The 27513-nt window shown below is 38.5% G+C and overlaps 1 protein-coding gene across 1 annotated transcript; it reads right to left on the reverse strand.

Annotated features, from left to right (window-relative positions):
- Positions 1-218: 218 nt before the first annotated feature.
- Positions 219-27513, reverse strand: LOC126457985 (ER lumen protein-retaining receptor). Its single transcript, XM_050094750.1, has 5 exons — positions 27340-27513; positions 26836-27025; positions 23593-23662; positions 22887-23139; positions 219-2886 (listed from the first exon to the last, which is right to left on the reverse strand). Exons 1-5 carry the CDS (start codon positions 27428-27430, stop codon positions 2852-2854), a joined length of 639 nt encoding a protein of 212 aa, XP_049950707.1. The 5' UTR covers positions 27431-27513; the 3' UTR covers positions 219-2851.

The following is a 27513-nucleotide window of genomic DNA, read 5'->3' on the forward strand; positions in this document are numbered from 1 at the left end:
AAGAATCTATATTATACCTAAAACTAACATTCTTGGAGGCAGATAATATTTGTATTGTTAAACCCATACGCTTTGAATACAGGTATCTAATGTGCAGCCATTACTGCCATGTACAGCATCAATCTCCAACTGATGAATGATTGTGAAATAAGTTGGTAGAATTAATACAAAACAATATAAAATGTGGGAAGTGTTTCTGAATAAATGTACTATGACACTCAGATCCAAGAATGTCTATAATTTTTAAAAATGTCAGGTTTGAATGTGATGAAATTATGCTATATAACACAATCTTTGATTAGTACAAACAGTTATTTGTGTGTGTCTCTCACACTGTAGTTTCCTGATAATTCAAAATGGTACATGTACCTGTTTCCATCTTGATATAAAGTTTTAATTCCAAAACATATGTCGCATGACAAAGTTCATGAAGCATTTAAGTACACACATTTTCTCTGAGTAGCTTCTGGTAAAATGACTCATTAATACAAATGAGCTTAATTTCACACACAACAGCTTACAGAGCAATAGATGCAAACAGTACCACCAGTTTTACAAATAACAAAAGTATCTGTATTTGGATAACCAAAGAAAGTGGCTCCACATGCCACCAATATTTCCAAGTTGTGAAGACACAATGACAATATGCATTTCCTTTGGGGTTTGTAGCCAGTGCTTGCTTACTATTTCCATTATTTTGCAGGTGCTTAGTTCAAGGCATATTTTTTGTAACTTACGTAACACAAAAATTGTCCTTTGTCTGGTCCCAGCTACTCAAATTTGCGAACTTTTTAAAGTAACTGTGTGTGATAAAGTTATGTTGCTAAAAGTGAAGATGAATCCGGTTCTCACAATAGTAAGATTATTAAGGAAAAAAATTAAATTAAAAAGAAAGCTTTTTTTTTGTTTCTCTGGCTGCAAGTATATGCAGAGGATACTCAATTGGTGAAATATATTTTCCAAATAAGGAGGGAGAAAGAACCAGCAAATGCAAATATAGACGGTGATCTCTCTGGTGTTCTCCGCATGACTGATTAATAATGTGCTTCTGGTGCTCTACTGAGCTATTATTTGCATTTTGTGCACAAAATGCAGCCAACAACTTGGCAGAATACCTGGAAGTACGCTACTGGTGATAAAGGCATTTGGTTACAAAAACCTTACATTCAACACACAAAAGATACTGGAAATAATGCAGAACCTGATGGTTCACACTGACCATTATGGAAAGATGGCAAGAAGGAACACCCTTGTCAGTAACTGCATTACAGTGATATGTATGATAATGTTCATATCCAAGGAAAAAACATAGCAATATATGCTGACTATCTTACACTATAGGAAGCACAATATCAAACACATTTCTCAAGTATAAGAATAGAGAAAAGAATACCCGATGCTAGTGTAATGACACAGACAGTAGGAATAAAACTAAAGAACCAAAACATTTCTGGAGATTTAATACAGGCAAAAGAAACTGAATGCAGATATTCAGTAAGGAGGATGGTTAATCACTGAGATCTCCACATAACACATTATTCTAGTGGAAGAATTATGAAGCAAGTGAAACAGGTGCTCACTGTTGTGGGAGCAACTTATACACATTTTATGTCTTTTTCATACTGTCTATTCATTTATGGTATTTTTTTAAACTGGCCATTCATGCCTGATATTCATCTATGAAAAAACATTAAAAGTAACAAAATATAATTGCTACTAGTGACACAGTCATTCCATTTATCTGATAAGTACTATAGTTTTTTCTCCAAGTGCCATTATTCTCTCACTGAATTAAGTAAACTATTCCCGAAAACCCCCTTGAATACCCATAAAACTTGTTTTAGTTCCTCTTCCCATATGATGACAAATGCTCATACGAATATGCACCGCTGTTTGAAATTAATTAGTAGAACACTATAGTGGAATTCTACTATCTCTGTAAATATTCTCTTACTATTGTCTTAACCACTGAACAGGACTTGTTTGATGTCAAATTGTATTTTAGAAAATACAGCAATTTTTACAGCATGAGGTACAAAAACAGTCATCACAACTTAAACCACACATTAAAACTTTTTACAGCTTTGAAATAAACAGCCACAGTCATACAGCAAATCTCAATCATGCAATTCATTTTTTCTTAGAAGTGGTATATGGCATAAGTAAGTAGCATACATACTACTTAAAAATACTGAACAGTAAATGCACCAAGTTAGAAACTATGTCTGTAATGTGCTTCTTTAATTAGCTTCTTTGTAAACAAGAAAATAAATTAAAAAATAGCAGCCAATGTGACAATTATTCTGAATTACTTCACATTTAAGATACCTTTACCAGGAATGTTTTCACCCCACTGAGTTTAGCAAAACATGTTTGTACACACTGGCTCCTATACTGTAATATTTCTAACAAACAGAAATAGAATTCCATATGGTAACTTCTTAGATACAAATAATTTCATGAAGTATTTTTTCTGAAACTGCTTTATATTCATACACAATCGTAACATGAAGTTCACACATATTCACATGCAGTCTTGAGAATAATAAGACTACTAAAATGAAAGTATATTAAATTATCAAACATCTGTTACAAAACTACATGTTAATGAAACTTCATCCTTGAGTCCAACGATGTGCATATATGTAAGTGAATTTAAGTTTACAGTTTCAGTTTCATGCAAACAGCATGACACTAATGAAATGTTTCTGTGCACTTAACACTAGTGTTTCACAATCATATTCTTCATAAGTCGTCATCTCTTTTCAGCTAATCCCACACAGATGACTAACATTTGGCATAAAACAAGCTCAACCTCAATTTAAACAGAGGTCTTTACGTTCTTTGCACCTTAAGCTGGAAGTTGTAGTTTCTTTCCCTTTAAAACTGAAACAGAAATGTTTACACTGTGAGAATATGATGTAGTTATTAAGTATGATTTAATATTTTTATGACAAATATCTAATTTATTGTTGTCTGTCATATCAAGGAAAGTTTAGCACTGCTTTCTGACAGTGTGTATTTCTCAATTTAACCCCTATGGGCCACACTGCCATTAAACTGCTTTTGTCTAAAGACAACCACATCACTAAGCTCTAAGTACAATTTTATTTTGTAAAACACGTATACGTTTTTGACAATATTCGTTGTGAAAATTTACTGCAAATCCAGTACTTCAATTTTCAAGACAGCAATACGCGTTCTTCAGCAAAAATTACATTTGACTAAAATCATTTACTGTTGGAATTTCAACATTTGAGACATATGGCCAGGGTAAATGGTTACAGCAAAGGAGAGACTGCAAAAGCTCTCTGGCAGCACCGATGAAAGACATCTCATGAATCAGCGGAAGAGGCCAAGCTGGCTGCATTGCTTCCATACTGAGGGAAAATGATTACCGAGACAGGACATGTGTTGCAGAGATGCAGACTGAGACTGTTGTTCCAGCTCGTCTTTAAGATGTGCGATATGTTACGCCCCATAAATGACAAAGTAGGTCTGAGTTCCTGGTGCGTATGATGTAATGCAGCAAATGTTGTAGCATTTAAATAGGACAAACTATTTGCACTGTTGATAAGTGTTGTGAACAGTACTCATAATATATTAAACAAAGAGAACTTGACTGGGTCAGGCCTTAAATTGCAAGCGAAAGCAAAGAAAAGACACTTGCATAGAGGCATGAACAAGTTTCAAATGTGGCACCTGCCCTTTGCGCCAACTGACATCCCTCTGTCCCAAGGTGGGCTGCAGCTTCTATGAATTGCCCAACTTGTCTTCCATGCATACATCACTTTGGCCACCCACGGAAGATTTCAGTCCTTGCCATCACACTTATATAAACAGGACTCTGTGCCAGCCTGAGCAGTCAGCGATTTTAACTCCCGATGACGATCACGCAGATGGCTATTGAAAGCTCGAGTGATTTATTTGAAAAGCCACAGTTTGTAAATCGAGAAGACCTTACTGAAACAAAATGTTTTATCTATCATCAAACGACATCTTCTTCAGTTTTGCTTCACATTATACAATAAGTGCAGGTTGAGTTCAGACCGTAATAAGTTTCACACAAGAAAAATCTTCACATGTTGGAATGTATTCTCTCACAAGTAGCCAGTGGTGAAAGTAGTATTATTACACTGATTAACTAGCAGTATGTAAAGTTATTGTTGGAGGATACTGAAGAACTGCATATTATGATGATGATGATGTGTTGGAACATCATGGTGTAAACCAGCAAGTTATGGCAACTAAGACATAAAAAACATAGAATAAATATCTCTCTCTCTCTCTCTCTCTTTCTCTTCCCCCCCCCCCCACTACTGTCAACCAATCTACAACAAGCATAAAATTAAAGACTTTCTCAATACAAATGTATTTCAAATTTCAACACACTTACCGAAATATGTAAATCTGTGTTTTCCATACCAATTATGCACCTGTATTTATGACACCAATTTTTCTGACAAACTTCTCTATAGTGAAGTTAAATTAACATTATCTATTACTCATTTTTGAAACAAGCATGAGGTATTCAGACAACTGAATGGATATGCAGAGGGAGGTCACCCATGTTTGTAATGAAGAGTATAATCAATAACAACAATTTACTGATAAAATACTTGCAGCAGCAATTCAATAAAATTTTCCTGCATTGAGGTTTGCATCATAATATACAATGTTAAACCAACAGGACAACACAACTTACTTCTTATATACTGTTAGGACAGATCAGTATATTTTGTGCTTTCCATGGAAGTGTTTATGTCTGCAAACTGTAAGCTGGTTACTACTGGCAGTCAAGGAGATGAAAGCTTGTAACCTTCATTGCAATTTGCATTGAGAGGTGACCTGACTATTGCCTCTTGTGAGTTAAGATGGCTGCCAGGGTAAAGTTCATAAAGTATCGCCATGAAAAATTGTGAACTGGGCAGTGAAAAAGCAAGTGTGTGCAAAGTGTAAAGATGAAATTACGAAACTGAGTTTGCCACTTGTTATTAGTGAATTAAAAACGGATACCTCTAAACTTCAAAAAGAAAAAAGTGAGTCGCAATCGCAATCAAATCTTCCACAATGTAGTTATAACAATGCACGAAAGTAGACAAAAATGTCATTTAAAAACAGCACACGTAAAGTAAAAACCATTGAAGACACTGTAGTAAACGGAAATTTAGTGAATGACAATCGCTATCAATTACTTTCTAATATGGACTGTGAAAAAACTGAACAATGTGAAACCACATGGCAGCATCGAAGACGGCAGAAACAAGACAAGAGAAGGAAGAATTTCGTCGCGGAAAAACAACCTGTATAACATGAATGTGAACAATATTCATTTACCAACCGGTAGTAATTCTCGTGTGTTATCACCATCTCACATTGACAAAAAAGAAGACATAGAAAATGTGAATCAAGACGCAACAGGTACTTGTGATTATAGACCAAATAATGGTGATCTTCCGGCAACAAATAGGCCCACAAGTAAAATGGACATTTACACTGATAGTCAGGGGTGAGGAATACTGTCTGAACTGCAAAGTATACGCAGACAAAGTCAACAGCATACTGAAACCAGATGCAAATTTCAAAGCAGCAACTGCAATCAGCCACGAAATAATCTTAGGTCTGAACAGTAGCGATTTTTCTGTCTTTCTTGCGGGGACAAACAATGTAGCTAAAAACAAAGCAAAAGATTTCGTGCTCTTCCTTGCACGGACTCCGGAACATGAATGTGATTGTTTTTTCTGTACCACATCGTGAAGACTTACATAACTGGTCCTGTGTAAAAACAAAACAAACAAATAAAGATGTGCAAGATATATGCAGGGAATTCAAAAATACAACACACATTGATATAAGCACACTAGGGAAATGATTTCACACATCAAATGGTTTGCACATCAACAGACTGGGAAAAGCATTTGTTAGTTGCAAGATCTTGGATATAGTTCATGCAAAATCAAACATGCAGTGAGGTATAAAGCATGTTATTCATTTGAAAGACAAAACTGATGTATCTTTAGAATTTAACATGCAACATAATGAAACAGTGACTTGTACCAAGAGCACTGATGAAAATGCTTTTTTAGCAGAAGTAAATATTCCAGCAATTCCAACTCAGAAACAAGATGTGCAACTCGGATTTGCCACATGCAGATCAGTGCTCACTTGAAAATGAAAACAATGACAAAATATTAAGGTTACTGCAAGTCAATATTTGTTGTCTAAGAAATAAAGTGTTGGAATTGAAACATTTTTGTAACATTAAGGATGTAGATGTGCGATGTGTGTGTGTCAGAACACCGGCTAACAGAAAATAAGCTGACAGTTTTGTTCCTCAAGGATATGTTTTAGCTGACATAATGTGAAGGAAAAACAGAAAAAATGGGTGTGCTGGAATTTATATCAAGCATGTCCAACAATTTTCAAAAGTAGATATAACGCCATATTGTTCAGATGTAAATGCTGAGTTTAGCTGTGTAAGACTGACTGAAGAAAACATGGTAATTGTTAGCCTGTATAGGTCTCCAAATGGAGACACAAATGTTGAACTAGTGGTCATGAAACTTTTTAAGTTTAAAACAAAGACTGTTATTTGTGGTGATTTTAATATTAAAATGGGAAATTCAAGGCAGCAAGATTCCAGAACATTTTTAATATATTAAGATCTTTAAATTTGCACTGCACAAACAAGTGTCCTACTCATAATGATGCCTGCCTGGACAATATTATTGTTAATTTGCATAGAGAGGAATATGTGGTTAGCTTGGCTGATTGTGCTTTTGCAGATTATGATCCACTGCTTTTAACACTTTATCATAATAAGCCATCTTATACCAATGGGTAAGAGGTCAGAGAGAGGTGCACATTATGTCATTTATTAAAAAGTTAAAGGACACAAACTGGAACTCTGTTTATGAGTGTCACCCAGGAGCTGAAAATGGTTTTGAAGCTTTCTTTAAAAAATATAGACATATAAGGTGCTCCTGTTCCCCATTAATAAAAGTTAGGTCCTCAGTTGAACATAAAAATACAAAAATAAACTGATATACAAAAGAACTGGCAGAAATTACACAAAATATGCTCATACTCTATCGAACATATAAAAGCAAGGACAATCAATTGTCTGAACAGAGGGATATGGTCTACGATGTTTACCTTTGTTGTTGTGGTCTTCAGTCCTGAGACTGGTTTGATGCAGCTCTCCATGTTAATCTATCCTGTGCAAGCTCCTTCATCTCTCAGTACCTACTGCAACCTACATCCTTCTGAATCTGCTTAGTGTATTCATCTCTTGGTCTCCCTCTACGATTTTTACCCTCCATGCTGCCCTCCAATGCTAAATTTGTGATCCCTTGATGCCTCAAGACATGTCCTACGAACAGATCCCTTCTTCTAGTCAAGTTGTGCCACAAACTTCTCTTCTCCCCAATCCTATTCAATACCTCCTCATTAGTTACGTGACCTACCCACCTAATCTTCAACATTCTTCTGTAGCACCACATTTCGAAAGCTTCTATTCTCTTCTTGTCCAAACTATTTATTGTCCATGTTTCACTTCCATACATGGCTACACTCCAAACAAATACTTTCAGAAAAGACTTTCTGACACTTAAATCTATACTCGATGTTAACAAATTTCTCTTTTTCAGAAACGCTTTCCTTGCCATTGCCAGTCTACATTTTATATCCTCTCTACTTTAACCATCGTCAGTTATTTTGCTCCCCAAATAGCAAAACTCTTTTACTACTTCAAGTGTCTCATTTCCTAATCTAATTCCCTCAGCATCACCCAATTTAATTTGACTACATTCCATTATCCTCGTTTTGCTTTTGTTGATGTTCATCTTATATCCTCCTTTCAAGACACTGTCCATTCCGTTCAACTGCTCTTCCAAGTCCTTTGCTGTCTCTGACAGAATTACAATGTAATCGGCGAACCTCAAAGTCTTTATTTCTTCTACATGGATTTTAATGCCTAATCCGAACTTTTCTTATGTTTCCTTTACTGCTTGCTCAATATACAGATTGAATAACATTGGGGAGAGGCTACAATCCTGTCTCACTCCCTTCCCAACCACGCTTCCCTTTCATGTCCTTCGACTCTTGTAACTGCCATCTGGTTTCTGTACAAATTGTAAATAGGCTTTCGCACCCCGTATTTTACCCCTGCCACCTTTAGAATTTGAAAGAGTATTCCAGTAAACACAGTTAAAAGCTTTCTCTAAGTCCACAAATGCTAGAAACGTAGGTTTGCCTTTCCTTAATCTTTCTTCTAAGATAAGTCGTAAGGTCAGTATTGCCTCACGTGTTCCAACATTTCTACGGAATCCAAACTGATCTTCCCCGAGGTCAGCTTCTAGCAGTTTTTCCATTCGTCTGTAAATAATTTGCATTAGTATTTTGCAGCTGTGACTTATTAAACTGATAGTTCGGTAATTTTCACATCTGTCAACACCTGCTTTCTTTGGGATTGGAATTATTATATTCTTCTTGAAGTCTGAGGGTATTTCACCTGTCTCGTACATCTTGCTCACCAGATGGTAGAGTTTTGTCAGGACTGGCTCTCCCAAGGCAGTCAGTAGTTCTAATGGAATGTTGTCTACTCCCGTGGCCTTGTTACGACTCAGGTCTTTCAGTGCTCTGTCAAACTCTTCACGCAGTATCCTATCTCCCATCTACATCCTCTTCCATTTCCATAATATTGTCCTCAAGTACATCGCCCTTGTATCAACCCTCTATATACTCCTTCCACCTTTCTGCCTTCCCTTCTTTGCTTAGAACTGGGTTGCTATCTGAGCTCTTGATATTCATACAAGTGGTTCTCTTCTCTCCAAAGGTCTCTTTAATTTTCCTGTAGGCTGTATCTATCTTACCCCTAGTGAGTTAAGCCTCTACAACCTTACATTTGTCCTCTAGCCATGCCTGCTTAGCCGTTTTGCACTTCCTGTCGATCTCATTTTTGAGACGTTTGTATTCCTTTTTGCTTGCTTCATTTACTGCATTTTTGTATTTTCTCCTTTCATCAATTAAATTCAATATTTCTTCTGTTACCCAAAGATTTCTACTAGCCCTCGTCTTTTTACCTACTTGATCCTCTGCTGCCTTCACTACTTCGTCCCTCAAAGCTACCCACTCTTCTTCTACTGTATTTCTTTCCCCCATTCCTACCAATTGTTCCCTTATGCTGTCCCTGAAACTCTGTACAACCTCTGGTTTAGTCAGTTTATCTAGGTCCCATCTCCTTAAATTCCCACCTTTTCGCAACTTCTTCAGTTTCAATCTACAGTTCATAACCAATAGATTGTGGTCAGAGTCCACATCTTCCCCTGGAAATGTCCTACAATTTAAAACGTGGTTCCTAAATCTCTGACTTACCATTATATAATCTATCTGATACCTTTTAGTATCTCCAGGATTCTTCCATGTATACAACGGGGGGTTATTAGACAAGATAATTCTTCCAGCCAAGTATGTCAAACTCTTGCTTGATCCAAGAGAACTGAATGACTACTTTGTCACGTCAGTCAGAGAACTCTGAGACAAAATTAAGGCCACAGACACATCTGCAAGGGATCTGCTTGGTCCCCAGCTGCCCCAAGGACCTCTGTTTCACTAGAACAATATCACGCCTGATCAAGTCAGCTGTCGCTTATTAAACTGATAGTTCGGCTATTTTCACATCTGTCAACACCTGCTTTCTTTGGGATTGAAATTGTTATATTTTTCTTGAAGTCTGAGAGTATTTGGCCTGTCTCATACATCTTGCTCAACAGATAGTACAGTTTAGTCAGGACTGGCTCTCCCAAGGCAGTCAGTAGTTCTAATGGAATGTTGTCTACTCCGGGGGCCTTGTTTTGACTAGGTCTTTCGGTCCTCTGTCAAACTCTTATGCAGTATCGTATCTCCCAGTTCATCTTCATCTACATCCTATTCCATTTCCATAATAATTCTTGAAGTCTGAGAGTATTTGGCCTGTCTCATACATCTTGCTCAACAGATAGTACAGTTTAGTCAGGACTGGCTCTCCCAAGGCAGTCAGTAGTTCTAATGGAATGTTGTCTACTCCTGGGGCCTTGTTTTGACTAGGTCTTTCGGTCCTCTGTCAAACTCTTGCGCAGTATCATATCTCCCAGTTCATCTTCATCTACATCCTCTTCCATTTCCATAATATTGTCCTCAAGTACATCGCCCTTGTACAGACCCTCTATATACCCCTTCCACCTTTCTGCTTTCCCTTCTTGCAAACAACTGGGTTTCCATCTGAGCTCTTGATATTCATACAAGTGATTCTCTTTTCTCCAAAGGTCTCTCTAATTTTCCTGTAGGCAGTATCTATCTTACCCCTAGTGAGATAAGCCTCTACATCCTTACATTTGTCCTCTAGCCATCCTTGCTTAGCCATTCTGCACTTTCTGTCGATCTCATTTTTGACATGTTTGTATTCCTGTTTGCCTGCTTCATTTACTGCATTTTTATATTTTCTCCTTTCATCAATTAAATTCAATATTTCTTCTGTTACCCAAGGATTTCCACTAGCCCTCATCTTTTTACCTAGTTGATCCTCTGCTGCCTTCACTACTTCGTCCCACAAAGCTACCCATTCTTCTTCTACTGTATTTTTCCCCCCATTCCTGCCAATTGTTCCCTTATGCTCTCCCTAAAACTCTGTACAACCTCTGGTTTAGTCAGTTTATCCAGGTCCCATTCCTTAAATCCCCACCTTTTTGCAGTTTCTTCAGTTTTAATCTACAGTTCATAACCAACAGATTGTGGTCAGAGACCACATCTGCCCCTGGAAATGTTTTACAATTTAAAACGTGGTTCCTAAATCTCTGTCTTAGCATTATATCATCTATCTGATACCTTCTAGTATTTCCAGCTTTCTTGTATGTATACAACCTTCTTTCATGATTCTTAAACAAAGTGTTAGCTATGATTAAGTTATGCTCTGTGCAAAATTCTACCAGGCGGCTTCCCTTTTCCTTTCTTACCCCCAATCCATATTCACCAAGTACGTTTCCTTCCCTTTCTTTTCCTACTATCGCATTGCAGTCACCCATGACTATTAAATTTTCATCTCCCTTCACTATCTGAATAATTTCTTTTATCCCATCATACATTTCATCGATCTCTTCGGCATCTGCAGAGCTAGTTGGCATATAAACTTGTACTACTGTAGTGAATTAAACCCAGTGCAAAACAACATGTTTATCTTTCATGACTGGCAACATTTACACTGTATATTTTCATATTATGAAAGTATTCCACCAAATACGGCACAACAGCTTCTGAAGCACGGAAATTGAGATTGCCATGCTCTTCTGTCAGTCAATCATAGCTCATGTCATATGATCTTGCCAGCAACTAGCAGCATCATTGTTAAGTAGCACAAACACACAAATAGGAGAAGGTAATGGTTTAAATTAATATAGATACAGCACAGCTACATGAAAAGCTAAGCCTTCACACATATAATTAATTTTAGTCATCAAAAATTCTTGGTTGGTTTTTTTTCCAGAAGGTGTGGTTAGGTGGACCCTAAGCGCACAACTTAAATTGCAGCAGCTGAATATTTTGTGGGTTACCTGGCTGAGTACATTTTCCACCTAGCACTTTGACTTTTCCTTAGAAAAGCCAGTTCCATGAGAAATTGCTCAGAAACTCACTTCACACTTTGTTTATTGAAGGATAATTATACTTTTTGCCATAGTTATTGCATAATTTATAATCTATGGAAGAACTAAAATAAATACAAAAAACTAACCATGAAGCTTGGTCTGTTCTAGCATGTGTTTACGTTTATGATATATCAAACACAAATGTGCCAACAAAATTTTAAATAGTAGAATGAATGACTGGTCTTCTGGGCCCAAAATTTTTTAAAAGTATTTGCATTAGCGGGCTAAAGTAAAGTTCTTTGTTATTTCTTACCAGTCAAATTTGAAAAAATTTAACTGAAAACTGAACCAATGAAAAAATTCCCCAGAATTATAAAAAAATCCTGGGTTTTACCCCAGATGAAAAATTCCAGATTTTTTCCTGGATTGCCTGGTTGTCACTGGATGCATGCACCCTTCTATTGCAATAAACATTTTTTCTGTAGCACATTACACTGCAAACCTTAACACAAAATACTGTTGGTATTTTAACAATTAAATACCTATATTTTCCATACCTTACAAAAATTCTAAATTTCTGTCAAAACTGCATGTGATTAAATCTTTTAAGTATTTTACCTGAAAACAGCAGCCAAATATACACCACAAAAATCCCTATGTTATCGTAAAACATTTCACTGTCAACCAGCGTCGCGTGACACTGAGTTCATTCATGTGGGTGCTAATAGTGGGATATAGAATGCAAAAAGCTATTACTGTTCGTGGGCTTGCTAGAGATAGTGTGCCCAAGTGTTATCATCCACACCCTGTTTCCAACATAAACCGTATGTTTTGGTGCTGTACATTGAGTTACTGGTAGAGTTTGTGGACCAATTTCTCTACGAGATCAAATGAGAAATCTACTTTCAATTTAAGGAAGCCAACATTTTTGTTGCAGAAATGACAAATTAAATGCAAATTCGTTAATGTTTCCCTAAAGATGTCACCTGTTAATGATGGAATAGGCAATGTCACTGCTACACCATCCATCTGCTCATAAGATTTTCCTTTCAACTTTAAAAGTGCTCATCAAGCAGTGTCACATGAGGTTACATACATTGTGGGTAATTTGCTCTTTTAGTATTTTCGCTGCCTTTTCCAATACTACATTTATGAATAGCAACTTTATGTCAAATGGGCGATTCCATTGGCAAGATGGACTCGTGTTCTACAAGTCTGATGAAGTGTACTGAATATGATGGAATATTTTCCATCAGTGACAAAGCATTTTTGGTCAGATTTTTGGCCAGGTCATATGATGATGTGCTAGAACAGGATGACAAGCAAAATTTTGTGTTACATTTCTCTTAATGTCATTTCTATGTGAATAGTACACTATAATGTGTTTTGGACTGGAATGAGATTTTCACTCTGCAGCAGAGTGTACGCTGATATGAAACTTCCTGGCAGATTAAAACTGTGTGCCTGACCGAGACTCGAATGGGGGACCTTTGCCTTTCGCGGGCAAGTGCTCTACCAACTGAGCTACCGACGCACGACTCATGCGTCGCAGGAGAGCTTCTGTAAAGTTTGGAAGGTAGGAGACGAGGTACTGGCAGAAGTAAAGCTGTGAGTACCAGGCGTGAGTCGTGCTTCGGTAGCTCAGTTGGTAGAGCACTTGCCCGCGAAAGGCAAAGGTCCCGAGTTCGAGTCTCAGTCGGGCACACAGTTTTAATCTGCCAGGAAGTTTGTTTTGGACTGGTCTTGAGGAGAGGAGTTGGATTATCAAATAACAAAATATACAGTGCTATTCAAAAAAGATGTACTACTGATCATATCTTCACAAAGAACGGAGTTCAAGAAAGGCAATCATGTTGCTCGAAACATTCTTTTATTTTACTTTTGGACACAAATTATTTTGGATGGTTGAGATAAACAGGGAAATAGCATCATGGACAAATATGTCATCATATTCACTGGAGTCAGGCGGTTTCTGCACATTTCTAAACGAACACTCCACCTTGCCCACAGTGCACATGGTTGATTCTGACAATGTTGCTCTTCACAAATGTACCACTGGAAGAGACAGTGAACAGTTTAAATACGCAAATAGCTCCAGACATAATGTAAGCTCAAGCGATGCTACTTGACGATCACAACGTGCAAATGGATTACCTAGCAATGAGTTTCACCACTGATCACTGATAGTAGACCCCTTTATGGCAGCCTTCAAGGAACTGACACTTTAATTCTGCACCACTGCTATTTTGACAATACCTTTGTCATATGGCCTCCGTGGGAAAATTGTGCTCTATGAATTCCTTCAGAAATAGAAAAGAAGTCTGTGTTGCCATTTCATGATGTGCAATTTTACAGCTCACCAGATGGTACACTTGTGTTCTATCACCAGAGCTTATTGATCACTAATTGGACTGATCACTAAAATCATCTCTACTAAGAACACGAAAGTCAGATGAAGAGGTGGAACTACCACATGTGCAGGAAGTCACCAAGCATACGGAGAAATTTTTTTCATCAAATGAGCATTACATTTATCTATCAGAGAAACAAATAATAAACCTGTTGTGACCACCAGATGTGCTACCAATATATTGCACACACCTTGAGTTTATTATGTCACTTCTAAGAATGTAAGTTTACATTGGTGGGACAGGTTGACCGGTCAAGAAACAGCTAAAAGAGCGTGAGTGCCACATATAAATCTGACACGATAAATCCACAGCAGCGAAACATAAAAATTTATGTGACAAATATTCATGGTTTGAAGAGGTGTGTGCACTAGCTAGGTAGCCAATTACTCCTAAAAGGAAGATACAAGGGACAACTGGTGTACTCATCAAGTGGCCCATCAACATCCAACTGTTAAATGGGATCTTCCATATTAATGTGTTTTCAAACATGAACAATACACGTGAAAAGAACTCAAACTTGACAATCATATACTGTCAATGCCTGCACCCAACTGGGATTATATTTTGTGGACAAATGTTTCTCAACCACAGGTATATTAACTTGTTGTGACTGGAGGTTTGTGCGCAACATCACTGAAGGATCAAGTACCACAACTGTCAGGTACACAGGTTTGGATGTTTTCTGATTCAGCTGTTAACTGATTCGGAAACATTCTCGATGCGTATGCTGAGTGGACCCATTTGTTACAGCAATCACTGTACACTTTGGTTCTCTCCAGCTCTCATTTAATTTTGACCAAATAATTCTGGAGGACCCTGCAGATATACAAAAACAAATGTGTCTAAGTAGTTCACTCAATAGAAAAACTTTCAAGGCAATTACAAGTGAAAACACATTGTTTGGCATGTGTAAAAAGCAATGAAGGAACACTGCATACTGTTCAACACATTAGGGTAATGGTTTCCAATCTTTCTGAGACAATTACCCCTAAGTGTGATCACACCAACAGATGTGCCTTACTAAACTTTAGAATGAAAAAGTTCCCTCTTTGAACACCATTTTAAAAACAACAAAAGATAAATCGTTATTTAGCTTTTGTAGGTGTTTTATTGAACAATGAACTACTGAGTCAGTGACACAACTGGAACATTTTCTTATAGAATGATGAAACAATTCTGAGTCATCAAGAGTGTTACCTACAGCTCCTTCTCAGAAAAAGAGAGTTATGTATCTACTTTGGGACCGGACACCCGTTACTAAACATGCTTCCGCTGCACCATTCCTTTCTCTAGTGAAACCTCATCCACATTGCACACTCCCACTTAAAAGCAACCAAGTTATTATGTGTGCACTACGCTCACTGTTTGTATGACACTTTATTACTACTTACTTCAGAACAGGAAGAAATTAAGAGACATCATGCTGCCAATAAGTTGTAACTGACCACTGCCAATAATAAATAATAATAATAACAATAATAACAATAGCTAAGCCCAACAGAAGCACAGTGGCCTTTACATAGTTACTGGTGTGCTGTGCTATCAATTAGTTCATTTATCTGTTGTGAAATATACGATGAAGCAATTTTTGGTCCACTGTAGGAGCTACCTATAACTTTAAGAATGCATTTATGGATATATTTATGATATATACGAAGTATGTCTTGATTTTACTGACATAGATGCATGGTACAAAGAATGTGCGTAGTGAGTGAAATGTGTGAGGAAGAGGATGTTCATACATTTCTTTCACAAGCTGTAACATCCCTGACATTGTTTTACACATTACTGTTAGTATTTGAAAAGAAAAAGTAATTACTGGAAACTCACGTAATCAGTATTGTAAATCTTATGTAGTAGACATAACACTAACAATATTTGAAAACTAATTTTGTTTTGTGACCTGACCAAAACATAATTGAGCCCTTTTATTTTTATTATCCAAACAAATTCCATCTCCGTTCCCTACTGGTGGTAATTATCCCCAGGTTGGGAATCACTCCATTACGGTGAAGTGGATTTGTGAGCTGCGGTCACTCAAATAAAATAGGACTGAAGACTTTCTCATAGTGTACTGGTGCAAATGCACTTGATTCAAATGCTGCTACAATATACAAAAAAATAGAGTGTGAAACAAAAGCTATGGGCAGAAATCCTATTTATGACTGGTTCAAATGCTGTCAAAATGTGCTTTACATGGTCAGAAACAGTCTCACACGGAGCCGGTCGAACATAAGGAGAGAGTATTGGAGAAAAAACAAAACAGAACAGTATTATTCCAGTGGATTGTCATAGCTGTTCCGGGAAAGGACCAGAGCTCTACGTGCTCCTAGAAAGCATTATAGGTACTGTAAGTTGGCTGATGTTAGAGAGAAATTCAGCCAAGTTTTTATCAGGAACCTAATGGTGTACAAAAAGGATAAACTCAAATGGTGGTGGTGTGTTCACAGCTGTTGGAAGTAGTTTATGTTATAGACAAACTGAAGTTGATAGCTGCTGTAAGTTAATATGGGTAGAAGCTATACTCGGCTACCACAATGAATTAATAACTTTTTCTTTTTACTGACCCTCATCTTAGATGTTAAAACTATTGAAAGGTTCTTGGAAAATTTGAGATTCATTTCAAATAAGTACATACTATTTTAGTTGACAGGGACTTCAATCTGCCTTTGATATACTGCCAAAAATACATGTTTAAAATCATGGCATGCATAAATCATCATATGAAACTCTACAAGACACTTTCTACAAAAATTACTTTGAGCAATTAGTTTGGAGCCCACTAAGTGTAAGTAGTTATGATAATATGTACTTCTTATGTGCCAAAAAATCCTGAGCAAACAGTATCATGCAAAGTCACAGTCATGCGATTGCACACTGTAACATCCAAATACACCAAAAGCAATGAAAACGGCATCTATTTAAAAAAGCAGATAAAAATTTAGCTTGACACCTTCAAGTGTCTCCAGTCCACCCACACCTTGTTAGTGTCCACCAAATATGGCTCAAGTTGAAAGAAATAGTGTTGACAGCATTAAGTTTTATACAGAGTAAATTAATGATGATGATGATGATGATGATGATTATTGTGTGTTTAAAGGGACTAAATTACTGGGTCATTAGTCCTTCCATTTCATAAGAGAAACAGGTAAAAAAGTGAAAAAAGAAATGGGGAGTGGCGTTCTCTAACTATATAAGGAAGTCACAGAGTTTTAACATAATAGGTAAAAGAAAACTGAGATAACCTGCAGTCACATGTTACTATTTTAATGAGTGGGGCGTCAGTTGCCTCTGCTGGAGACGAGATGTCTGAGAGGGAGGCCATCCGTTAAGAAGTGTTATGTGGACCATTGTGAAGGTACAAACACAATATAGATGTATTCTCTGTTTAAGTGGTTTTAGAGGGCGTCCTGTTTCACACTGTTTGAAATGGGAACACTGCAGGTGATTTGTTAACTGCTGTGGTTTTCCCGGAATCTTATATCCGTTGTTTCGGTTTGCTGAGGATTTTTTTATTTCAGCTTGTCGTAACTCCGAGAGCGCCACTCGGCCGAAATTTTTCGCACTGCCGTTTCAGTAGCTTCACACCATGATGAAGGTAGCGCGCATGTTCGCGAGTTCACGAACGACAGAATCTGCAATTAGTCTACAGACCTCTCCCACATCTCGATCTCAGAGCACCCTCGATTGCAGGTGTGCGCCACGACCTGACGAATCTGCAGCTCGTGGTCTAGTGGTTAGCATCTAAGTTGTGGGGTCCCGAATTCGATTCCAAGCCAGTTCGGAGATTTTATTCGTTAGAGAGTACTGGATGTCTGTGTTGAAGATGAGATGAAATAATTCTGATGACGCATAAGACACACACTGAAAATGGGGTAGCATTTTAGATTTGCATAAAATCCACTTTCCCTCAGGAATTTCAACACTTTTGCAGTGGCTGTCGTCATTCACAAGCATCTCAGGTAGTGGGGCACACAAGCAGAGAGTGTGCCACAGATCAGAGAGCAGAGCACACTGAACAAGAATAAGTGCTATCATCAGCAGATGACCACAGCTGCAGTGAGGAGGATCCTCCCGACGCAGAAGGAAGTCATGGGCGAGTCTCGTGTGGACAATGCGTAATCGGCATAACACACTGGCATCTTTCCGAGAGGCCTGGAAGTATATATGCCACACTTTAGTGGATCCCTTAATGACTTTTGACTTGTTTAGGGTAATAGTAGCCTGCCACTCCTATTCCCAGAGCCTCAAAATATTATGTCAAAGTTGTAATTGTAAGTCTGGGCACAGTATTCCGACGTCAAGTTGATCCCGTGTAGTTGTGTCTTTAGCTAGATGGCTGGCAAGATCATTTTCTGGAATGCCTCTGTGATTCAGTGTTCAGATGAATATCACTGTCTTTCCAGAGCTGTAAAGGTCAACCAGTAGGTTCTGGCTGTTGGTGAGCAAAAGATTTTTGGGGTAGCACAGGGGTATGCCTTATAAGCAACTTATGGAGAGACAAAAATCAGACAGTTTGTCATGGCAAGGGATTTGACGTCCCGATTAGCCTGATATATGGCAGGGAACTCTGCAGTGTATACACTGCAGGCACTTAACAGGGAGTGCTTTGCGTGTACCCTGGCCTGTGCAAAATGGTAAACAACCCTGTCGTTGACTTCCAGTCTGTCTGTGTAGATGTATACTGAATTAGAATAAACATGGAGGATCAAACAAAACAGGTGTCTGACAAGGGTAGAATAAGCAACCTTCTTGGGGCCACAAAAGAGGCCCATCCATATCACAAGACAGGGTACAGACCGTGGGAGGAAGCCCTTGGAACACAGACTAAAGGAGGCTGCTGGAGGTCCTTCACTAGAGTACTGAATCAAATCCCAGCTGGTCTACCCAGTTTTGGGTAGTGCGCAGTCAATTGTCGAACACAGTTGGGTGACCTGAGAGAGTAGGCATCTGACAGATAATGACTGTGTAATTAGCCAGAAGCTGCTGTCATCTAAACCGCAGCAGTGAGACACCGACTTCTGCCCAAGTAAATGGTCACCAACATAAATTTCTGGGTGCACATGCATAGTCTGGAGTCAGAAAAAATGCACAACTCATGATTTTGCAGGAGAAAATTGATAGCTGTGACTTGAAGCCCAATCATGCACTCTCCACACAACCCGCTGAAGCTGGTGCTCAGTGGAGTGCAGTGATGCAAAGGCATAGTACAGGCAAAGATCATCCACATAAAGTGATGGAGAGACTGCGGGGCCTACTGCATTTGCAGTGCCATTGATGGTGATAGCAAACAGCATTACACTCGGAACCAATCCCTGAGGTACTTCAGTTTCCTGTATATATTGGTTGCAGAGAAAAAAACCTACCTGGACCCGAAAAAGTCAGAGATAGGAAATTAAACTGCCCCAGAAATGCCACTCATGAAATGTAGATAGGATGAGATGTCACCAGGCAGTCACAGCAATCAGATGTTGGTGATGAGAGAAAGCACTGAACACTGCAGATTCCAGATGAACCAGGTGATCTGTACTGGATCAGAAAGCCCGAAAGCAACTTTGGAATCACGATATACGACCTCCGGCTTCAAGGCACCAACAAAGATGGTGATTGACCATTTATTTAAATAGGTTACACAGCCCATTTCATGGAGATGTTGGTCATTAGTTAGTTAAAATATGTGGGTCCTTCCCTGGTTTCAGGACAACAGTAATACCTTCCTCCCATTGAGAGGGAAACTCTCCTTACCTAGTAAATGAATATGAGATTGAAAAGAAGTACAATGGTACACAAAACAGGTGAGAATATTGCTAAAGAAACAACAGAAGAAATATTCCAGATTTAAAGGAATGCAAAATTATGAGGTTTACAGATGCCTGAAATCTGTTGTATACTTCAATGTGGGATACCTCTAATAGTATCCACAACAAAACTTTGTCTCAAAACCTGGCAGAAAATCCAAAGAGGTTCTGGTCTTATGTAAAGTTTACCAGCAACTAGATACTATGGGAATGCAATGGTAAAGTTCCTGATGGTAATTCCTCTGATGCGGAATTACTGAACATGGTATTCCAAAATTCTTTCACCAAAGAAGATGCTGTAAACATTCCAGGGTCAACAGAAACCTCCGATCTTACTCGTCGGCTTTGACCCGTGACGTAAGCGTGTTGTGGTGTGTGACGTCATTACGGCGCGGAGTTTGGTTTGTGATTGTGGCGTGTTTGTAGATGTCGTGGGGGTGTTTGTCGTGCCCTCTGGTGGTGTGTTCATGGTTTACGTTTGTTTGGTTTGTTGGGGTCAGTTTGCTGTTGCTCAGTGGTGAGTGCTGTGTTCGTGGTTTTGAAGCGGAATTTGTATTAGTGAGTTAACGGTTTTGTGTGATGGTTAATGTAATGGTAATTGCTGTACGTTGGGTGAGTTTGTTATTGAGTGTATTCGGTTGTGGTTTCTTGTTCAGGAATGGATATGAAAGACCGCATGAATAGTGTTCGGTTGAGGGCGATGATGGGCGAGACACCGTTTGACCTGATCAAGTTTCTACAGCAATTCGGATTAATTGCCGAAGTTGTAAAGTGCTCTCTTTGCCGTGAGGCGATGAAATTGGTTAAAGTTCCGGCCTCTCGGACCAGGGACGGGTACATGTGGTGCTGCAGGAAAGATGGCGTATGGCGTTCCATAAGGCGCGGTACCTGGTTCGAGAAGTCTAGATTGGGCATGCGTGAGATTGTGCTTGTTATGTATTATTTTTGTTATAGATCCCCAGAGTTTTTGCGCGTTTGAGACTGGTGTGAGTGAGAGGACTGTTTTAGACTGGTATTCCTTTTGTCGTGAAGTGTGTTCGGAATTTATTAAGTACAGGGGTAAGTTGGGGGGGCATGGGGTGGTTGTGGAGGTGGACGAGTCGCAGTTTGGGATAAGGAAGTATGGGAGGGGGAAGTCTGTGGCTGGTCTTTGGGTGTGGGGGGCTGTTGTTCCGGGGGGTGGGAGTTCCGAATGTGTTTTTAGGGTTGTGGAGGGGAGGTCGAAGGCTGAATTAGTGGGGTTAATTGAGGAGTATGTAGAGCCGGGGTCCACAGTAGTTTCCGATGCTTTTTCTTCTTATAGGGGGTTGGGTGAGAGGGGATTTAATCATTTAGTAGTGAACCACAGTTTAGAGTTTAAGAATTATGATACAGGGGCTTGCACTAACACAATTGAGGGGATGTGGGGGGCGGTTAAGTCAGTTCTTGGGAGGGGGAAGAGGCGCTCTTCCAACCTTCAGTCTCATTTAGATGAGTACTGTTGGCGGAAGAGTGTCCCAGAGGGCTATTGCATTGTTCGGGTTTTTTTAAGGGTTGTGGGTAAAATGTATAGGCCGAAAGTGGTTAGTTAGGGTGGGCTGGGTAGGTGGGTGGGTGGCTGTGGTTCAGGGTGGGGTGGGTGGTTTATTTTGTTGTATAGTGTTTGTTAAGGTGGGGGGGAGGGGGAGTGTGTGTGTGTTTTCTTTTTGTTGTGGAGGATCTATTTTGTTGAAGTTTTTGTTGAGTTGTAGTGTGTGATTGAGATGTTTTTTATGTTGTATTTGGTTTATGTTTGTGGGTTTTTTATTTTTTATTTTGGGGTTGTGGGGGAGGGGGTTGACGTTTGGGTGGGTTGGGTTTTTATTTTAGTTTAGTATTTTTTCGTTGGTGTGTGTGTGTGTGTGTGTGTGTGTGTGTGTGTGTGTGTGTGTGTGTGCGCGCGCGCGCGCGTGTGTGCATTTGTGTGTGATTGTGGTGGCCAATCTAGGTTGTGGGGCTGGAACTTTTTTGTGGTAAGTTTCATTTTTGTTTTTGTTTTTGGTGTATGTGTTGTGTATTGGGTATAGGGAAGTGTTTCATTGAGATTTGTGGCTGTGAAGGTTGGTATTGGTATTTGTATTGGAAGATGTGTTTGAGATCATAGGTCATGGGTAGTGGTCGATATGGGATTGGTAACTGGTGTTGAACTATATAGCTGGAGGGAAGTGTTAATCTCAATGTTTGGTGGAGTATGTAGATTTTTGTAATTGGAGATGGGATCGGGAGTTGCTGTTGAGCTATATAGGTCAAGGGAAGTGTTCGATCCTAATTTATGGGATCGGGAGTTACTGTAGATCTATGTAGGTCAAGGGAAGTGTCTGATTCTGGATAAGAATGTGTTTTTTGGTATTTGGTCAGTTTCGTGATGTTGATTTTTTTCGTCGTTTTGCGTGGTTTTGTATGGCGGTCGGTGGCTACATTTGTGTATATTTAGTTTCTCCCCACCCAAAAACCCCCAATTTCCCACGCTTGTCCCGTTAGAGTCATTAGGCTTTTTGTGAAACCTGTGTATTTCAGTGTTTATGGTACGTATGCGATGTTTTTATATCCGCCATATTGGAATTGTCGTTTATGGTCGTTTCCGCCATATTTGTGACGTCATGGGTCAAAGCCGACGGGTAAGATCGGACGCTTCTGTATTTCCACATTCCAGAGCTTGAATCAAGGATTGCTCCAACATGAGTTATATAAATTTACATATCCTCAATGTTGCAGGGCAATCTAAGTCACTTAAAGGATTTCCTCCCAGTCCAGACTGTACACAAAGTGCATAATGTATGAATTTCAAAAGTTTTCTTTCTTAAATTTATTTCTGTAAAAAACACAACATATTCTTTAAGCAAGTAAACTACATTTTACCTAAGTATCTGAAATTTACTTACAAAAAGGACCCATCAAAGACGGTCAATCTCACATGAGTGTTGTTCAATGATCTAAATTATTATGAGTAATGGTCACCGTAAAGGAATATAACAGGAAACTTAACTTGAGAAAGACTTAAATACTCTCTATATATAATATTTTGTTTAGTTACCACTTACCTTTGGTAATATACAGGTAGAAAAAGTCACAATATAGTACTGTCTGGACAATACCAGCTACAATGGCAATGAGATCGTAATGTTCTTCGGTGTAGTAACGGTATATCCAGTTCAGTAGGTAAAGTGCCCTGTAAGCTCCCAGAGCAAACAGGTAATGTGATGTTATGCTTTCTGCCTCACCAGTCTTTGAGACCAGAAACAGTTGAGGTAGGATTGCCACTGATTCAAGGTAGATGCTAAAAGTCCACAGTACCTGTAATGGCACAAAACAATTGCACACTGCTGCATGTAAGGGAAAATTTGAACTCTGTCATAAAAGATGAAATAAATGTAACAATATGAGTGACACATTCACAGGCTGCATATGATCTATAAAATTTTCCTTTGCCTGCTAATGGATTCTCCACAAACTTGATTGTAAACATAACATCTATTTGTTCGAAACAAAGTGTCGACATAAGTCTGTAGGACAGCACAATTACAATAGTCTCCAAATGTAGGGATTATATACACACAATTTAGTGAATAAATAAATTTCAGCTGAGTAGTTATCTGCAAGTCGTACTGGAGCTCTTTGAGTTATTTCTCGCAGATCTACATTATCCCAACTTACTGATTTATTGATTTCTAATTTCATTAATCTGAAATGCAATATTTGTTTGCATAGTTGTAACTATGGGGTTAATAGCTGAATGCTAATTCTTACCTCCAACACTGTAAATTCATGGTTGATCAGGAGTGCCAGTGCTACAGCCGGAATTAGCAGAAATTCAATTCTGTAAAAATGAAAAGATAATGAGTGACAACAGCAATGCAGTCATGGAATACCATGTGAAGAATACAAACAATAGTACGAACAAAGACACCCATTTCTCATAATGGATCCCTCCCCACCCCAAAACACACAAATGAAAGATGGAAGGGGATGGGGAGGGAGTGGGAATGTATACTATTCTCCTGGTGGAGTTTCGGAAGAATGCGTGCAAGTACCCTTATTTATATGCAGTTCTACTGTTTAACGTTCCCTCTAGAAGATGAATGGTCATCCACACTGCAGCTGTTCAAAATAATGAGTGAACTGAAGTTAACTTCCAAGAAAATATTTCAAAAATGAGGAAAATTCAAATCAAGTAATGAAACAGTATAATAAAAATATATTTTCGTGCTAAAAAAGACCAACATGGCACTAAACCATCCCACAAATGTATACCTGAGAGTGGATTCCGAACGTGTGTTAATGAGGATGGGTAGAACAAACATTTCTGCAATGTTGAAATAAAGTATTAATGGTATGGTGCCTGCCTCAGTCACATCAATTTATCATCTAGGTGTAATGTATGAAAGCAAGGTCTCACGACAACGTGACTAAGGGAAATTTTCTTGGGTTTGCAGCCATTTCAAGCAGTTATACATCATGAGCTCTTGGCCACATCTCCTCGGCCATTGTCACGAAGTAACTGACTGTTTCTTGGTTGCTGCCATCTTCCTTATTATATAGCTGTGATACTGGTCGTGACAGCATTGACGCTCAGTCCATTGGAGATACTGAAGCAGTCATCTCTGGAAGAATGTATTATCAAGAATCTTTTCCTTTCCACATGTTATTCATGGTGCAATATTAAAAATATAAAACAATGAGAACAAAGTCAGCTGTAGGAAATTAATCATGTTTTGAACATTAGTACTGATCTTATAACTGTATTGATTATGTGCACTTTGCATTTTCAGCAACTTCCCATATTTGTGCAAGCATCGGCAATGGTCATATCCAGAAACTGCATCAAAATTGACATTACTTGTATCTGAAACTTCCTGGCAGATGAAAACTGTGTGCCTGACCGAGACTCGAACTCGGGACCTTTGCTTTTGCGGGCAAGTGCTCTACCATCTGAGCTACCGAAGCACGACTCACGCCCGGTCCTCACAGCTTTACTTCTGCCAGTATCTCGTCTCCTACCTTCCGAACCTTATAGAAGCAGAAGTAAAGCTGTGAGGACCGGGCGTGAGTCGTGCTGCGGTAGCTCAGATGGTAGAGCACTTGCCCGCGAAAGGCAAAGGTCCCGAGTTCGAGTCTCGGTCGGGCACACAGTTTTAATCTGCCAGGAAGTTTCATATCAGCGCACACTCCGCTGCAGAGTGAAAATCTCATTCTGGATTACTTGTATCTACCACTTTGGAGAGAAGAAAAAAAATAGAAGAGAGGCAACGAGAAAAATATCCTCATATAGCACGAGTTGTTTTGACATTTACTGAGTGACTAGTTAACTGGTCTATTAAGAATGCCATTTTACATTTACGGGTGACAAAATGTGAAAAATGAATATATGTACTGATTTGCAGAAGACACTGCGTCATGGCAAGTTTTCAGCCATTCGCTTGACTGAACAAATAAATAAATAAAACAATTAACTATACATCCGACCACAAACAACTTTACAACTATATGAACCATGATTTAGTACAGTCTTGCTTATCCAAGTTTGAAAGCACACGATCAGCAATGTACAATGGATTGAAAAATATATGAGCAGTGAGAATATACAGTTTAGGTGTGTGGCAACTGACATCACCCAATTTCAGATTAGCTTAAACAGTTGATTTACGGTATTTAACTTTAAACAGCTGGAAATAAAAATCTTATTCCATTTAGTGAGCAAGTGTGATTTGGGGAAAATAGTATGTCTACATTACTTAAGTGCCATTTATAAACTTACTTAATACAGACATATCAGAACAGTTTTGTGATGTTTCAGCATCCAAAATTTAGACTGATTTATATTTGCCCATGTTACTGCAGTGAAGTCATGCTTTAGATGCCTGTAAATTACATATCCATGGAGGAAACAATATACAATACAGAATTAGGTAGGAGTTATATAATCTCTCCCTTGCCTTTTTCTTTGTGTTAGATATTTGTATTATATGTAACACAAATTTTCTTAATTCATCTCACAACCACAATTTGTATTATATGTAACACAAATTTTCTTAATTCATCTCACAACCACAATGTCACCTAACAATCAGACCTAGGCCTTTGGCTATGCTACATTAAAGTCTATCGCCGCAACTAAGATATCGAGAGGGAGAGGGGAGTGGGAGGAGACTATCAGACACTAAACAAGCAGTTGGTATCAGAAGTTGGGATTAACTGTAACGTTCATTACTGCTTTGTCAATTCACACCCGAACTGTCATGTTCCAATCAAACATAGATCTCTGGCAATGCTACAAGATCAATAGGCCACCCCCATTTACATTCCAAAAACTAATACAGACACAAAAGAAATATCATCAGTGTTCTATTCACACATATATGACATCATGCACTATCACATATCATCATATTATGGGATGAAGTTGATTTCTGGTATCAGTTGATTCAACTGACCCAGAAAGAGTCTAGAACATGATACAAGCCACCAACGTTGAACAGCATCTCTATAAAAAAATTAATTATTTGCCAGCACAAAGTATCTACTAAGGTGACTACGAAATAACACAAATATGAGTGTTTTAACAAATCAAAGTACTGGGTTCAAACTCCAAGATATCACTCACCAGTGGGAAAATTAGGGCTTCCTATACAAACATGGGATCTGTACAACAGATACAATGCTGTTTCAGGGTGGGAAAGAATTTCTGTACAAAGCTGCAACTGAATTTCCACATATATTACAGGCTTTACTTGGAGGTTACTTTTAGTGTATTTATATTTAATGCTGTATGAAAGACATAGACTGCCACAGATCACTTGCCAAGATTAATGCCAGATTGAAAGTGTAAAAACTTGACCTCACATGATCCAAAAGGAAATATTTTCCGGACATAAATACAATATAAATGAATATCAATTGCAAAAGCTATGCAGTTAGCCAGATCACAAAACAAAGGTCCACTGTTGAAAATAACAGGCACAGCATCCACTTGCAGGATACAAACAAACTCACCGAAAAGTGTCGTGATTGTGGTCATATGTTGCCTTGAATTTGACATACATCAAGTACACTGTTGCGTAGGAAGCAGCGATGAAAAATATCTTCATGGCAGTGTTGTATGCTGATATATAAGACGTCAGGAGATCCAAGTATCGCGTTGTGTACACCAACGCGAAGAGTATTTGGGATTTTCCAGAGATCCCTGAAACATATTCATGTTTTCGATTACAACGTTATGCACATTAAGAGTCTTTATTGGCAAACGAAAAATCTAACGTGTACACTAGTCAATATCCCATTGTGTGACAGTTACTCTGACCTCACACATAATGCACACAAAAGCACGTGTAGTAACATCCAATGGCTTATTATAACAATAGAGAAGTAATTTAGAAGTTCGATGCAGAAAGTTTCAAAATTTATCGTTCTAATTTGCATTATTATGGTGGTTATCGGTAGACGAACCGGCTACCAGCCAACTAACAATGTCTGTATGATACACGTTACAAAACATACCTGCACAAGAACGAGTCTTCCATATTTTCAGCAGTAAGATTATTATTGCTAATAGATGCGATAAATCTCCCACTAGTCGAAATATATTCATTTTGGTAAAATAAACTGAAGAGTTTGAGACTCAAAATATGACGTGGCTTAGCCGCAGATGGCACCACCGTGGAAACTCGTAGC

Source organism: Schistocerca serialis, chromosome 2 (assembly GCF_023864345.2).
Source record: "Schistocerca serialis cubense isolate TAMUIC-IGC-003099 chromosome 2, iqSchSeri2.2, whole genome shotgun sequence".
NCBI classification, from domain to species: domain Eukaryota; kingdom Metazoa; phylum Arthropoda; class Insecta; order Orthoptera; family Acrididae; genus Schistocerca; species Schistocerca serialis.